This window comes from Pimephales promelas, chromosome 3 (genome assembly GCF_988280905.1).
Source record: "Pimephales promelas chromosome 3, fPimPro1.hap1.1, whole genome shotgun sequence".
In the NCBI taxonomy this organism is placed as follows: domain Eukaryota; kingdom Metazoa; phylum Chordata; class Actinopteri; order Cypriniformes; family Leuciscidae; genus Pimephales; species Pimephales promelas.
In genome coordinates this window covers 33959172-33973200 of record NC_142771.1, presented here as the reverse complement: position 1 = coordinate 33973200, position 14029 = coordinate 33959172, and the positions used below count along the sequence as shown (strand labels likewise).

General features: G+C 39.2%; 2 protein-coding genes across 6 annotated transcripts in view; one reads left to right on the top strand and one right to left on the bottom strand.

The window, feature by feature from the left end:
- The first annotated feature begins 34 nt into the window (after positions 1–34).
- On the top strand, positions 35–6068 carry aanat2 (aralkylamine N-acetyltransferase 2). The gene is made up of 3 exons (XM_039686040.2): positions 35–1141; positions 2233–2387; positions 5183–6068. Exons 1-3 carry the CDS (start codon positions 973–975, stop codon positions 5486–5488), a joined length of 630 nt encoding a protein of 209 aa, XP_039541974.1. The 5' UTR covers positions 35–972; the 3' UTR covers positions 5489–6068.
- A 1560-nt stretch (positions 6069–7628) lies between these two features.
- Positions 7629–14029, bottom strand: part of rhbdf1a (rhomboid 5 homolog 1a (Drosophila)) — a 66249-nt gene continuing 59848 nt past the window's right edge. For all 5 annotated transcript variants that reach the window (XM_039685968.2, XM_039685970.2, XM_039685971.2 and 2 more), the window contains 2 exons: positions 10299–10452; positions 7629–8701 (listed from right to left, as the gene is read on the bottom strand). In XM_039685968.2, the coding sequence (XP_039541902.2) occupies positions 8282–8701; positions 10299–10452 (574 nt within the window). In that variant the 3' untranslated portion in view covers positions 7629–8281. The remainder of the gene's footprint in view (positions 8702–10298; positions 10453–14029) is intronic.

Below are 14029 nucleotides of genomic sequence, written 5' to 3'. Positions count from 1 at the left end.
AGACAAGAACGGTTTGACCTAAAAATATAAAAATTGAAAGTAGTGCACAAACAAAGACACCTACATCTTGGATGCCCTTGCTTGAGGTAAGCTAAAACATACCAAAAATTAATTTCAAAGTGAACTATCCCTTTAAATTGAACTTAAATTGCAGGTCATCTGAGGTCCAGGATTAACCCAGAGCTTCAGTTTGACGTCATTTTAAAACATAATGTTCAATACAAAGGGTTCCGGAAGCGCCTTAGACTGTGTAGATTTGAAAAGGATGACGTTGAGGGATAAAAAATAAACAGCAGTCTGTCAAAAATATGTACATTAACTTTCAGGCACATGATATGCTATGAATTAATTGCTCTATATGGTAAATATAATAGATTCTTTATCGAATGAATAATAATTCAGCCAGGGATTGCTATACAGATGGGACTGTACAAAGCCTTGGGTTAACATATAGTAGCCTATATGGTTTGCCTTGACCATTTATTGTTTGTATTAATAATTTCAGTTATGCATTGAAGCAAGAAATACAGAACAGACATGATGTTGTGGCTCATATCAGGGCTGGCGTAAACACTCCAAAGCTTGGTTTGGCTGTGCAAACAGTTTCTGGGTAAGTGTTAGTAAGAGAGGCTGATGAGCTGTGTTGAGAGTAGGCTATTAGCACACAGACTTTTAGGGAATTGGTGCGGCTTCACCTGCCACGTGCATCCATCACTATCCCTAAACACGGGACACTTTAGATGTGGGGCGGGCTGGGAAAGAGCCCAAAGGAGGGTTAAAGAGGAGGAGAGGAGACAGCAGCGAGCCGAGTTTGAACGATAGGATTCAAACACATCGGACCATAGAAGAGAGCAGCCCGGACAAAGACTGACGGGAAGACAGCAGTGTCCTAAAACTTTAAACTAGTGAAGGAAAATCTCTACTATTTCAAACAGTCTAGTCCTCCAGCAGTCCGAAGTGAGCTCGTGTCAGATGATGGCACCTCAGGTCGTCAGCTCACCCTTCCTGAAGCCGTTCTTCCTGAAGACGCCGCTTAGCGTTGGCAGCTCGCGACGCCAGCGACGACACACATTACCCGCGAGCGAGTTCCGAAATCTCACGCCACAGGACGCCATTAGTGTATTTGAGATCGAGAGAGAAGGTAAGATGCTTCTTTTTCATCCTCCTCTTCTTCTTTGTCGTTGCATTAAATGATGTTAAAGAAGGTTGTGCAGTGTCAGTAAATGTAAAAAAAATGTTGTAAGATTTAGTTTTAATTTAGTTGTTGGCCTAATTTAGTTTTTGAGAATTTTTACATTTAGTTTTTAAAATTTGTAGGCAAGAGATTTGCCTATTAAATTTGCATACATAATTTAGATGTACTATTTTTTTTACTTATTATTTTATTTGAATTTTCTGTAATGTTTTGACAACTGTAGGCCTACAGCACATTTCAAATACATTAAATTTGTAAAAATGTATATTATATAATATATATATTATTTAATAATAAATATATTTGCAAAATATGTACATTACAAAATGCATTTTTTTAATTTTACATTCATCAAAGAATTGCGGTTTTCACAGACACTTTAAAAACAGTAACTGTTTTAAACATTGATAATAATAATAATTGTTTCTTGGGCATCAAATCATCATATTAGAACGATTTCCGAAGAATGACGCTGAAGACTGGGGAAATGATGCTGAAAATTCAGCTTTGATAACAGGAATAAATTAAATTTAAAATTATATTCACACAAAAAAACGTTATTTTAAATAGTATTAATATTTCACTTTTTATCAATATTTTTGATAAAATAAATGCAGTCTTGGTGAGCATAAGTAAAAACCTGAAAATATCATATACTAAACCAATACTTTTGAACAATGGTGTGTCATACTAATAAAATACATTCTTTTTGAATTTGGAAAAAAATGAAAAATAATGGTTTTGGCTAGCCTGGAAAAAAGTAACATTTATTTACAGAACTCATTTTAAAATTGGTGCCTATAAATACACACCAACACACACTTATTTGCTAAGCTTTGTAGACGAGTTAAGTCAAACCAATCCTAAATTCCTTAAGCTCTTCCCAAGTTTTACATACAGAAGACTGCAAAAATAGAAGAAGACTTGCAACAAGCCGGCTTGTTTGCGATAAACCTGCTAATCTGCCGATAAGCTGTTGTTTGCGTTGGGATGAGGGTTGACTCACACCTGTATCTCTCCCATCTCTCCCTCTTCAGCGTTCGTCTCAGTTTCTGGTGAATGTCCACTCACCCTTGATGAGGTGCTTAGTTTCCTGGGTCAGTGTCCTGAGCTCTCTTTGGGATGGTTTGAAGAGGGCCAGCTGGTGGCCTTCATCATTGGATCCGGCTGGGACAAAGAGAAACTAGGACAGGTGAGAAGTGATTCTCTACACTTTTATACAGTGTAGTTGTGGGGAAAAACACCTGTGTGGTTCTTTAAAGAAACCTTGTATCAGTTCAGTTAGAATGTACGGAGCCCCCCTAGCCCCACTTTGACAAAAAAAACTCGTGTAACTCGTGGCCTCAAGATAGTAACTCGTGGCCTCAAGATAGTAATTCGTGGCCTCAAGATACTAACTCGTGGCCACAAGATAGTAACTCGTGGCCTCAAGATAGTAACTCGTGGCCTCAAGATAGTAACTCGTGGCCTCAAGATACTAACTCGTGGCCACAAGATAGTAACTCGTGGCCTCAAGATAGTAACTCGTGGCCTCAAGATAGTAACTCGTGGCCTCAAGATAGTAATTCGTGGCCTCAAGATAGTAACTCGTGGCCTCAAGATAGTAATTCGTGGCCTCAAGATAGTAACTCGTGGCCTCAAGATAGTAATTCGTGGCCTCAAGATAGTAATTCGTGGCCTCAAGATACTAACTCGTGGCCTCAAGATACTAACTCGTGGCCTCAAGATAGTAACTCGTGGCCTCAAGATAGTAATTCGTGGCCTCAAGATACTAACTCGTGGCCTCAAGATAGTAATTCGTGGCCTCAAGATAGTAACTCGTGGCCTCAAGATAGTAATTCGTGGCCTCAAGATAGTAATTCGTGGCCTCAAGATACTAACTCGTGGCCTCAAGATACTAACTCGTGGCCTCAAGATAGTAACTCGTGGCCTCAAGATAGTAATTCGTGGCCTCAAGATACTAACTCGTGGCCTCAAGATACTAACTCGTGGCCTCAAGATACTAACTCGTGGCCTCAAGATACTAACTCGTGGCCTCAAGATAGTAACTCGTGGCCTCAAGATAGTAATTCGTGGCCTCAAGATACTAACTCGTGGCCACAAGATAGTAACTCGTGGCCTCAAGATAGTAACTCGTGGCCTCAAGATAGTAACTCGTGGCCTCAAGATACTAACTCGTGGCCACAAGATAGTAACTCGTGGCCTCAAGATAGTAACTCGTGGCCTCAAGATAGTAACTCGTGGCCTCAAGATAGTAATTCGTGGCCTCAAGATAGTAACTCGTGGCCTCAAGATAGTAATTCGTGGCCTCAAGATAGTAACTCGTGGCCTCAAGATAGTAATTCGTGGCCTCAAGATAGTAATTCGTGGCCTCAAGATACTAACTCGTGGCCTCAAGATACTAACTCGTGGCCTCAAGATAGTAACTCGTGGCCTCAAGATAGTAATTCGTGGCCTCAAGATACTAACTCGTGGCCTCAAGATAGTAATTCGTGGCCTCAAGATAGTAACTCGTGGCCTCAAGATAGTAATTCGTGGCCTCAAGATAGTAATTCGTGGCCTCAAGATACTAACTCGTGGCCTCAAGATACTAACTCGTGGCCTCAAGATAGTAACTCGTGGCCTCAAGATAGTAATTCGTGGCCTCAAGATACTAACTCGTGGCCTCAAGATAGTAACTCGTGGCCTCAAGATAGTAACTCGTGGCCTCAAGATAGTAACTCGTGGCCTCAAGATAGTAATTCGTGGCCTCAAGATAGTAACTCGTGGCCTCAAGATACTAACTCGTGGCCTCAAGATAGTAATTCGTGGCCTCAAGATACTAACTCGTGGCCTCAAGATAGTAATTCGTGGCCTCAAGATACTAACTCGTGGCCTCAAGATAGTAATTCGTGGCCTCAAGATACTAACTCGTGGCCTCAAGATAGTAACTCGTGGCCTCAAGATAGTAACTCGTGGCCTCAAGATAGTAATTCGTGGCCTCAAGATACTAACTCGTGGCCTCAAGATAGTAACTCGTGGCCTCAAGATAGTAACTCGTGGCCTCAAGATAGTAATTCGTGGCCTCAAGATAGTAATTCGTGGCCTCAAGATACTAACTCGTGGCCTCAAGATACTAACTCGTGGCCTCAAGATAGTAACTCGTGGCCTCAAGATAGTAATTCGTGGCCTCAAGATACTAACTCGTGGCCTCAAGATAGTAACTCGTGGCCTCAAGATAGTAACTCGTGGCCTCAAGATAGTAACTCGTGGCCTCAAGATAGTAATTCGTGGCCTCAAGATAGTAACTCGTGGCCTCAAGATACTAACTCGTGGCCTCAAGATAGTAATTCGTGGCCTCAAGATACTAACTCGTGGCCTCAAGATAGTAATTCGTGGCCTCAAGATACTAACTCGTGGCCTCAAGATAGTAATTCGTGGCCTCAAGATAGTAACTCGTGGCCTCAAGATACTAACTCGTGGCCTCAAGATACTAACTCATGGCCTCAAGATAGTAACTCGTGGCCTCAAGATAGTAACTCGTGGCCTCAAGATAGTAACTCGTGGCCTCAAGATAGTAACTCGTGGCCTCAAGATACTAACTCGTGGCCTCAAGATACTAACTCGTGGCCTCAAGATACTAACTCGTGGCCTCAAGATAGTAACTCGTGGCCTCAAGATAGTAACTCGTGGCCTCAAGATAGTAACTCGTGGCCTCAAGATACTAACTCGTGGCCTCAAGATACTAACTCGTGGCCTCAAGATAGTAACTCGTGGCCTCAAGATAGTAACTCGTGGCCTCAAGATAGTAACTCGTGGCCTCAAGATAGTAACTCGTGGCCTCAAGATAGTAATTCATGGCCTCAAGATACTAACTCGTGGCCTCAAGAGACTCTATCTTGAGGCCACAAGATAGTTATAATTAATTTTTTTTTTGCCAAAGTGGGACTAGGGGGGCTCCGTAAGAATGCATTTAGATTCTAACCATCTTTTTTTCATCTTATCCAGGAGGCCATGAACACGCACGTCCCAGACTCTCCCGCGGTACACATCCACGTGTTGTCAGTGCACCGCCAGTGTCGGCAGCAGGGCAAAGGCTCCATCTTGCTTTGGCGCTACCTGCAGTATCTTCGCTGTCTCCCCAGCCTGCGCAGGGCCCTGCTGGTGTGTGAGGAGTTCCTGGTGCCCTTCTACCAGAAAGCTGGCTTCAAGGAGAAGGGTCAATCGGCCATCAGTGTGGGGGCTTTGACCTTCACAGAGATGGAGTATCAGCTCAGAGGCCTGGCTTATGCACGACGAAACAGCGGATGTTAAGTTTCTTAAGCTTACAGCACATCCGATCCTGATAAAGGACATCATGTGTAGATTCTGGACGGTTCTCACCCAGTTCAGGACTCAAAGCCCTAATACCACCTAAGCAAAGAACCAGAGACTTGCCTATGCACTCATTTAAAGAGTTTGCACACAGAAGTTGGTTGTTTACCGCATTTTTTTTTCTTATTGTGAACTGCCCAAGACACACTGCACACTTAACTGATAAAAAAAAACAGTAGTTGTTTTTAGTAATAAATAATATTTACATAAATCATAGTCGACTGGTACAAAACCATTAAAAAAATTAATTCAGAATCGTTCTTCTGGAAAATTTAATTGAAAATTTTACACATAATTTTATTTTTATATAATGTTCCATCCCTTGGATTGCAAGTGGACAGTGAAATGTTGAATACTGTTTTAGAATAAAATCTTACTAATATATTACTGGATATGTGACAATGTGTTTTGAAATGCAATGTATGAACTATGAACTGATGTAAACTTTAATTAGAGCATCCATAAACATTCTCTGTGGCATTAGTCATACAAATATGCCTATCTTAATTAATAAAAAATAAAAAAGCTATATTTTTGTAATGTGTATTTTATGCTCAGTGGTGAGAAAACATTTCTTTAGGTTTATGGATACATTAAGTCAGTGTTTCCCAACCCTGTTCCTGGCGGCACACCAACACTGCGTGCTTTCTTTGTCTCCCTTATCAAACACACCTGATTCAACCCATCAGCTCATAATCAGGTGGGTTAATGAGCTGATGGGTTGAATCGGGTGTGTTTGATTAGGGAGACAAAAAAAAAACAAAAAAAAAACACGCAGTGTTGGTGTGCCGCCAGGAACAGGGTTGGGAAACACTGCATTAAGTTATCCTTGGTACCACCATCATAACTTGGAGTGGTTTGGGATGGACGTCTGTTTCCGCCTCAGGGAGAAAAGTACGCAACGCAATTGTAAGATAAGTCGCCGTTAAGAGAAATACAGGCAAGTCACTCACTATATATAAACCCACATAATGAAAAGTCACAATTGTTAGATATTAAAGTAGTTCACTTTTGAAAAAACTTTTGCTGATAATTTACTCACCCCCATGATGTCATCCAAGATGTCCATGTCTTTCTTTATTTAGTTGAAAAGAAATTAAGGTTTTTGATAAAAACATTCCAGGATTTTTCTCCATATAATGGACGGTTCAAGGTCCAAAAGACACTTTCAGTGCAAACTACAAACTGTTCAAAGGGATTAATAAGGGTTTTATCGAGCGAAACGATCACTCAGTTAATAAATAAATTACAAAGTTTAAGATTTATAAGCTCAAATGGTCGCCTTGCTCTGTTCTGTGATGCGTGTTCGTGACTCTCCCGTTCAAACTCGTTCATGAAAATGAACAAATCTTTTTCCGAGTCGTTTGGTTCATTCAATGAACGAATTGACTTGGGAAAAAGATTCGTTCGTTTTGATCAACGAACAGGAGAGTGACGAACACGCATCACAGAACAGAGAAAGGCGAGCATTTGAGCTTATAAAACTTATTTATTAAATGAGTGATCTTGCTAAGATCTTGCTAAGATCTAAGATCTAACGAGATCTTGCTCGTTTCGCTTGATAAGACCCTTATTCATCGTCTGGAATCGTTTAAAGTCCTTTGAACAGTTTGAAGTTTGTACTGAAAGCGTCTTTTGGACCTTGAACTGTCTGGTTCCCACTGAAGTGCATTATATGGAGAAAAATCAACCAACATTTGGGATGCTGTGCAATGCGATTGGTCCGCTGCTTAGTGATGTTATCCAATCACATCCTCTTTTTAGGCAAAGTCATGCAAGTTGTTATGTTGCGCATTGGTAAATGTGGCTATAAAATGATCAGCCTCAATTGAGCACATACATTGCTTATCTTGACGTTTCCATCCAGCATTTTTTATGGACGATCGCAAAATGTGAATTAAAATAGGTGGATGGAAACAGATTTTGATAAACAGTCGCATTGCAATATGTGATGTCGAGAAACAGTCACATTGAGATCAAGTAAATGTTTATTTTTTCTTCACTCCGAGGTGGAAATGAGCAACCATATTTGAGAGCTCGTTTACGGTTTAGTAGACAAGAAACAGACACACTTCCGAGGTGCAGGTTGTTTTTAGCTGTATTCTGTGACAAGTGTGTAAATTGGGTAGCTAAAACACTACCCTTTCATAATCAACTATAACTCCATTAGAAGTAACACACAAATAAAAGAATATCATTTGAGTGCTAAACGTGTAACGAAAATATGGCAGTAGTAGGTACATTTATCAAGGCACCAAAGGTACAGAGTTGGTTTTTTTTTTTTCGTCCCTGGATTCTGAGGTCGACTAAACAAAGACAAACCTACCCCTGACATGCTAAAACATAAAAAGTACAACAATCAAAATTTGGAGAAGACGTGTTCTCCGTTTGGTGTACCAGTGCTTTTATTATGACACTGCCTTCTGAGACTGTAGTGTAAAGATAGTTTTCGGGCGAGGGTGACCCTGTTTTCGCATGATTATCAGACACCCTTAGACTACATAAAACTTTAGGATACGTTAAAAAGTGTTCTTCATTCTCAGAGTCCTAAAATCATGGTCAAAGTGGATCTCCACTTTGCACTCGAGTAAAAAAAAAAAACAAGCAAAACAAGCATACTGTCCATGTTCACAGAAAGGGCTTCATTTGGAAGAGACGAAGTGCAAATTGGGGCCGGCGGATGCAGATCAACGACCAATCAAATCCCTCCGTCACCGAAGCCCCGCCTCTCCCTCAATGGAGGTGCGCGTTGAGGTCGTACTTCTCACAGAACTTGTCGGTGAAAGGAATGCAGGTGAGCAGCTCGCACCACTCACACTTGATGGGATACACGTAGAAGAGCACCACGAGTCCGGCGAACAGGCCCACGAACACCACCATGAAGATGATGATCTGGCAGCGCTTGCGGTACATGTCCAGGCGGCCGAAGCTGATGTAGGGCAGGAAGGCGAAGGAGAGGAAGAAGCCCGAGATGAATCCGCAGATGTGGGCGAAGTTGTCGATCCAGGGCAGCAGGCCGAAGGCGAACAGAAAGAGCACCACGCACAGCAGCTTAGTGAAGGCCCGCCACGGCTGAGCCAGAATCTGCCAGCTCTGAATCAGCTCCACAAACAGACAGGCCAGGATGCCAAACTGAGAGCCGGCGGGACCCACCTAGAGGAGCAGCAAAAGAGGGGGTCGGGATGAGCTCAGGGCCATAGATAGATTCGATTCACATTTATTTGTATAGTGCGTTTCACACTACACATCGCTTCAAATTTTTTTTACCGAAAATGCATGTGTCTACAGTTCAATTTATCAGTTATCAGAGATGACTGTGTCCAAGTACATATACAAATCATGCAGTTAGCTAACAATATATTAATTTAAGGCAGAAACAACAAGCTCATTTAAGTCATTGTTACAAGATGAGTAAAATACCCCTTTTCCCCCAAGATTGTGCCGATTCTCTTCCTAAACTCGCGAATTTAGTGGTGGTTAGTGAGAGAACTGCAGGGGGTTTGTAAGTTCAATGAAAAGCTAATAATTCTGTCAGAAAATGTAGTTAAGACAATGTTTTTTTAAATAAAAATACAGAGCCCCACACGAGAAGTGGTGAATAAATATATATATATATATATATATATATATATATATAAAGAAGCCATTTTTGCAGCGTTGCCTGGGGGTTAAAGGAGTAGTTCACTTTTTAAAAAACTTTTGCTGATAATTTACTCACCCCCATGTCATCCAAGATGTCCATGTCTTTCTTTCTTCAGTCGAAAAGAAATTAAGGTTTTTGATGAAAACATTCCAGGATTTTTCTCCATATATTGGACTTCAATGGGAACCAAACGGTTCAAGGTCCAAATGAGAGTTTCAGTGCAAACTGCTCAAAGGGCTTTAAACGATTCCAGACGATGAATAAGGGTCTTATCAAGCGAAACGATCGCTCATTTAAAAAAAAAAAAAAAGTTTACGTTTTATAAGCACAAATGCACGCCTTGCTCTGTTCTGTGATGAGTGTTCGTGACTCTCCTGTTCAAACTCGTTCATCAAAATGAACAAATCTTTTTTTGAGTCATTTCGTTCATTTCGTACGTTGGATGAACCAAATGACTCGAAAAAAGATTCACGTTTGGTGCCCAATGAAGTCCATTATATGGAGAAAAATCCTGGAATGTTTTCATCAAAAACCTTAATTTCTTTTCGACTGAAGAAAGAAAGACATGGACATCTTGGATGACATGGGGTTGAGTAAATTATCAGCAAAAGATTTTTTTAAAAGTGAACTACTCCTTTAAGGTGCCTTGCTCAAGAGAGCGCTGTTCATTCATTGAGACTCGAACCTGTGACCTTTGATTTACAAGTCTGAGACTCTAACCATTAGGCCACAACTGCTATACTCTCTACAATATACAGTATATCAAACAGATAAACTGTATATATATATCATTTTTTTTTTATTATTATTATTCATTTTTGGTCTTTATACATCTTAATTGAGAAATTTTAAAACATGCCTATCAAATAAAAAGTGTATTTCAGTCATTATTTTAAAGTGTTTTAATTACTAGAGCCGGGCAAAAAATTAGTGTCACTTCTCTGATCAAAATAATGTTTGAAAACAGGATATTTATATAAATAAAATTATTTTAAACGGATGAAAACTAAGGCAGCTAGAGCCACAACACACATCGGATGTCCGTCAACTGGAGCGTTTTCAGTTCCCAGCGCACCCTGTCGGTGTAAAAGAGGAAGAGGGGCTCACCTCAGCCCTGTAGGGGAGGAAGATGGCACTAGCCAGGTTTCCTGTGATGCCGCTCAGGATATAGATGATAGATATTCGTACCCATCCGGCCAACTTCTCTAGATCTCGAAGGATTGTCATCTGAAAACATACCGACACCAGGCAATGCAGAATCCTGTTTTTAACAGATGGGGACAAAGAGAACGTTTCAAGCATGTTGTTTAAAAAGCTCTTTATGGATTTAAATGCACATTTATATAAATCCACATTCATTTATATGAATCCACCGCCTTTGTCATAATTACACTTTTGTCAGCTGTCTCATAAAGTGTGGCAAAGGCATGTCACAGCAACACGTGTTGCCATAATAAAAGATGCTTCTTTGCAATCAATGGCCACATACATGAACAAATATGCAACAGCCAATCCAACTTCAGCAGGTTCAAGGACGTCTGAGAGTGTGATGTTCAAGGTGTTTGACAGAGGCACGTGCAGAAGCGTTAATCTGAGCCTTCTTAAGAAAGGGAAAGAGCCAAAGTGCAGCTCAGTGAAGCACTCTCCTTGATTACTACAACAGATCACGCCACGCTCCTCCAAGCATCAGCTGTTTCTTAAAACACATAATCTGGTCGTGTGTCAGCTTTTGAAGCTTTTGAAATATACATGGGGCATCATGAGGCGTATGGGTAAACAGTCCCGCCACGTGTGCATAGTTAAAACCCGGAGGCATTTTATTATGGCTTATGGGTTGAAGACTTAGGAAGAGGTCTCGGCAGTGTTTCGTTTAAGTATGAACTCAATTGGAAAATAAACTGACACACGTGAGACACAGTTAGAGTAGAGCAAAGAAAATACTCGAGTAATTTAGTCTGGGGGGATTTTGATGAGATATTGAGGCAATATTGAAATATCTGAATTGCCAATGCAGACACTGGTAGTGACTGTCAGTCATTTTCTGACATTAATATCTCTTCTAATGATTTAACCTGTGATATTTTGCTTTTTAATTTCGCTCTTGGAGTGAAAACACATTTTGATGACAGATTTTTTTTGTCTGTTGTAGGCCATGTTTCACATTTCGTGTTGTTCTTGGCCTGAACAGACACATTGTTTCACTTTTTTGTTTTGCTGTAGTGTGACCAGTCCGTGAACACACTCTCTGTGATAATGCTAATTCGTTATTTCATATCAATTTTGATTTAGTCTGCGATGTTGCAGTTTTTTGTTGTTTTGCTCTATGGGCAAAAAGACTTCGTCCACAATGTCTAGTATGTTTTTTTTTTGTTGTTGTTGTTCTTCATCCTAGGTGTGAATAAATTACGTAAATTTGTACAACAGTTTCACTGTTGATGTTTAATAGACATTTAAATTCTTTGCTTGTTTGTTTTGTCTATTTTTATTGTTGCAATTTTTGCCTTTTAGTTCAACTTTAAGTGCAAATAGGCCTGTCCTATGCTTCTTGCATCGTTCTGGGTCTGAACGGACCTTTCAATAGCATAGCTTCACTTTTTTGTTTAGCTGTTGGTGTGACCAGTCTGTTACCACATTGTCAGTGACATTTTGCTTTTCTGTTTCCATTTCGTCTGCAATATTTCACTTTGTTGTTTTGTTCTATGGGATAAAATAGTTTTTCGTCTGCAATGTCTAGTTTTTTTTTCTCAAGGTGTGAATTATGGAAGCTTGTTTCCACCACTGAATAAAAAAAAAGAAAAAAATGACCTTTTATCTCACAATTGTGTGTTATAAAGTCAGAATTGCGTGATATAAAGTCAACTCGCAATTGTGAGAAAAAAAGTCACACTTCTCTCTTTTTCTCAGAATTGCGATTTTATAACACATAATTGCGAGTTTATATGTCGAAATTCTGACATCTTTTCTCAGAATTGTGAGATATAAACTCGCAATTGCGACTTATCAGGCCAATTCTAAGGGGAAAAAAAGACTAACTTTATTCCCCTCAGAATAGTTTATATCTCACAATTCTGACTTTATACGTTATATTTCTGACTTTATAACACGCATTTGCAACTTTATATCTAGCAATTCTGACTTTATATCTCTCAATTCTGACTTTATCTCGCAATTGCGACTTTATATCTCGCAATTCTGACTTTATATTTCGCAATTGCGACTTTATATCTCGCAATTCTGACTTTATATCTCGCAATTCTGACTTTATATCTCGCAATTCTGACTTTATATCTCGCAATTCTGACTTTATATCTCGCAATTCTGACTTTATATCACGCAATTCTGACTTTATATTTTGCAATTCTGACTTTATATCTTGCAATTCTTTCTGACTTTATATCTCACAATTCTGACTTTATATCTCGCAATTCTTACTTTATATCTCGCAATTCTGACTTTATATCACGCAATTCTGACTTTATATTTTGCAATTCTGACTTTATATCTTGCAATTCTGACTTTATATCTCACAATTCTTTCTGACTTTATATCTCGCAATTCTGACTATATATCACGCAATTCTGACTTTATATCTCGCAATTCTGACTTTATATCACGCAATTCTGACTTTATATTTTGCAATTCTGACTTTATATCTTGCAATTCTTTCTGACTTTATATCTCACAATTCTGACTTTATATCTCGCAATTCTTACTTTATATCTCGCAATTCTGACTTTATATCACGCAATTCTGACTTTATATTTTGCAATTCTGACTTTATATCTTGCAATTCTGACTTTATATCTCACAATTCTTTCTGACTTTATATCTCACAATTCTGACTATATATCTCGCGATTCTGACTTTATATCTCGCAATTCTGACTTTATATCTCGCAATTCTGACTTTATATCTCGCAATGCTGACTTTATATCTCGCAATTCCGCCTTTATGTCTTGCAATTCCGACTTTATATCTCACAATTCTGACTTTATATCTCGCAATTCTTACTTTATATCTCGCAATTCTGACTATATATCTCGCAATTCTGACTTTATATCTCGCAATTCTGACTTTATATCTCGCAATGCTGACTTTATGTCTTGCAATTCTGACTTTATATCTCGCAATTCTGACTTTATATCTCGCAATTCTGACTTTATATCTCGCAATTCTGACTTTATATCTCGCAATTCTGACTTTATATCACGCAATTCTGACTTTATATTTTGCAATTCTGACTTTATATCTTGCAATTCTGACTTTATATCTCACAATTCTTTCTGACTTTATATCTCGCAATTCTGACTATATATCTCGCGATTCTGACTTTATATCTCGCAATTCTGACTTTATATCTCGCAATGCTGACTTTATATCTCGCAATTCCGCCTTTATGTCTTGCAATTCCGACTTTATATCTCACAATTCTGACTTTATATCTCGCAATTCTTACTTTATATCTCGCAATTCTGACTATATATCTCGCAATTCTGACTTTATATCTCGCAATTCTGACTTTATATCTCGCAATTCCGCCTTTATGTCTTGCAATTCTGACTTTATATCTCGCAATTCTGACTTTATATCTCGCAATTCTGACTTTATATCTCGCAATTCTGACTTTATATCTCGCAATTCCGCCTTTATGTCTTGCAATTTCCGACTTTATATCTCACAATTCTGACTTTATATCTCGCAATTCTGACTTTATATCTCGCAATTCCGCCTTTATGTCTTGCAATTTCCGACTTTATATCTCACAATTCTGACTATATATCTCGCAATTCTGACTTTATATCTCGCAATTCTGACTTTATATCTCGCAATGCTGACTT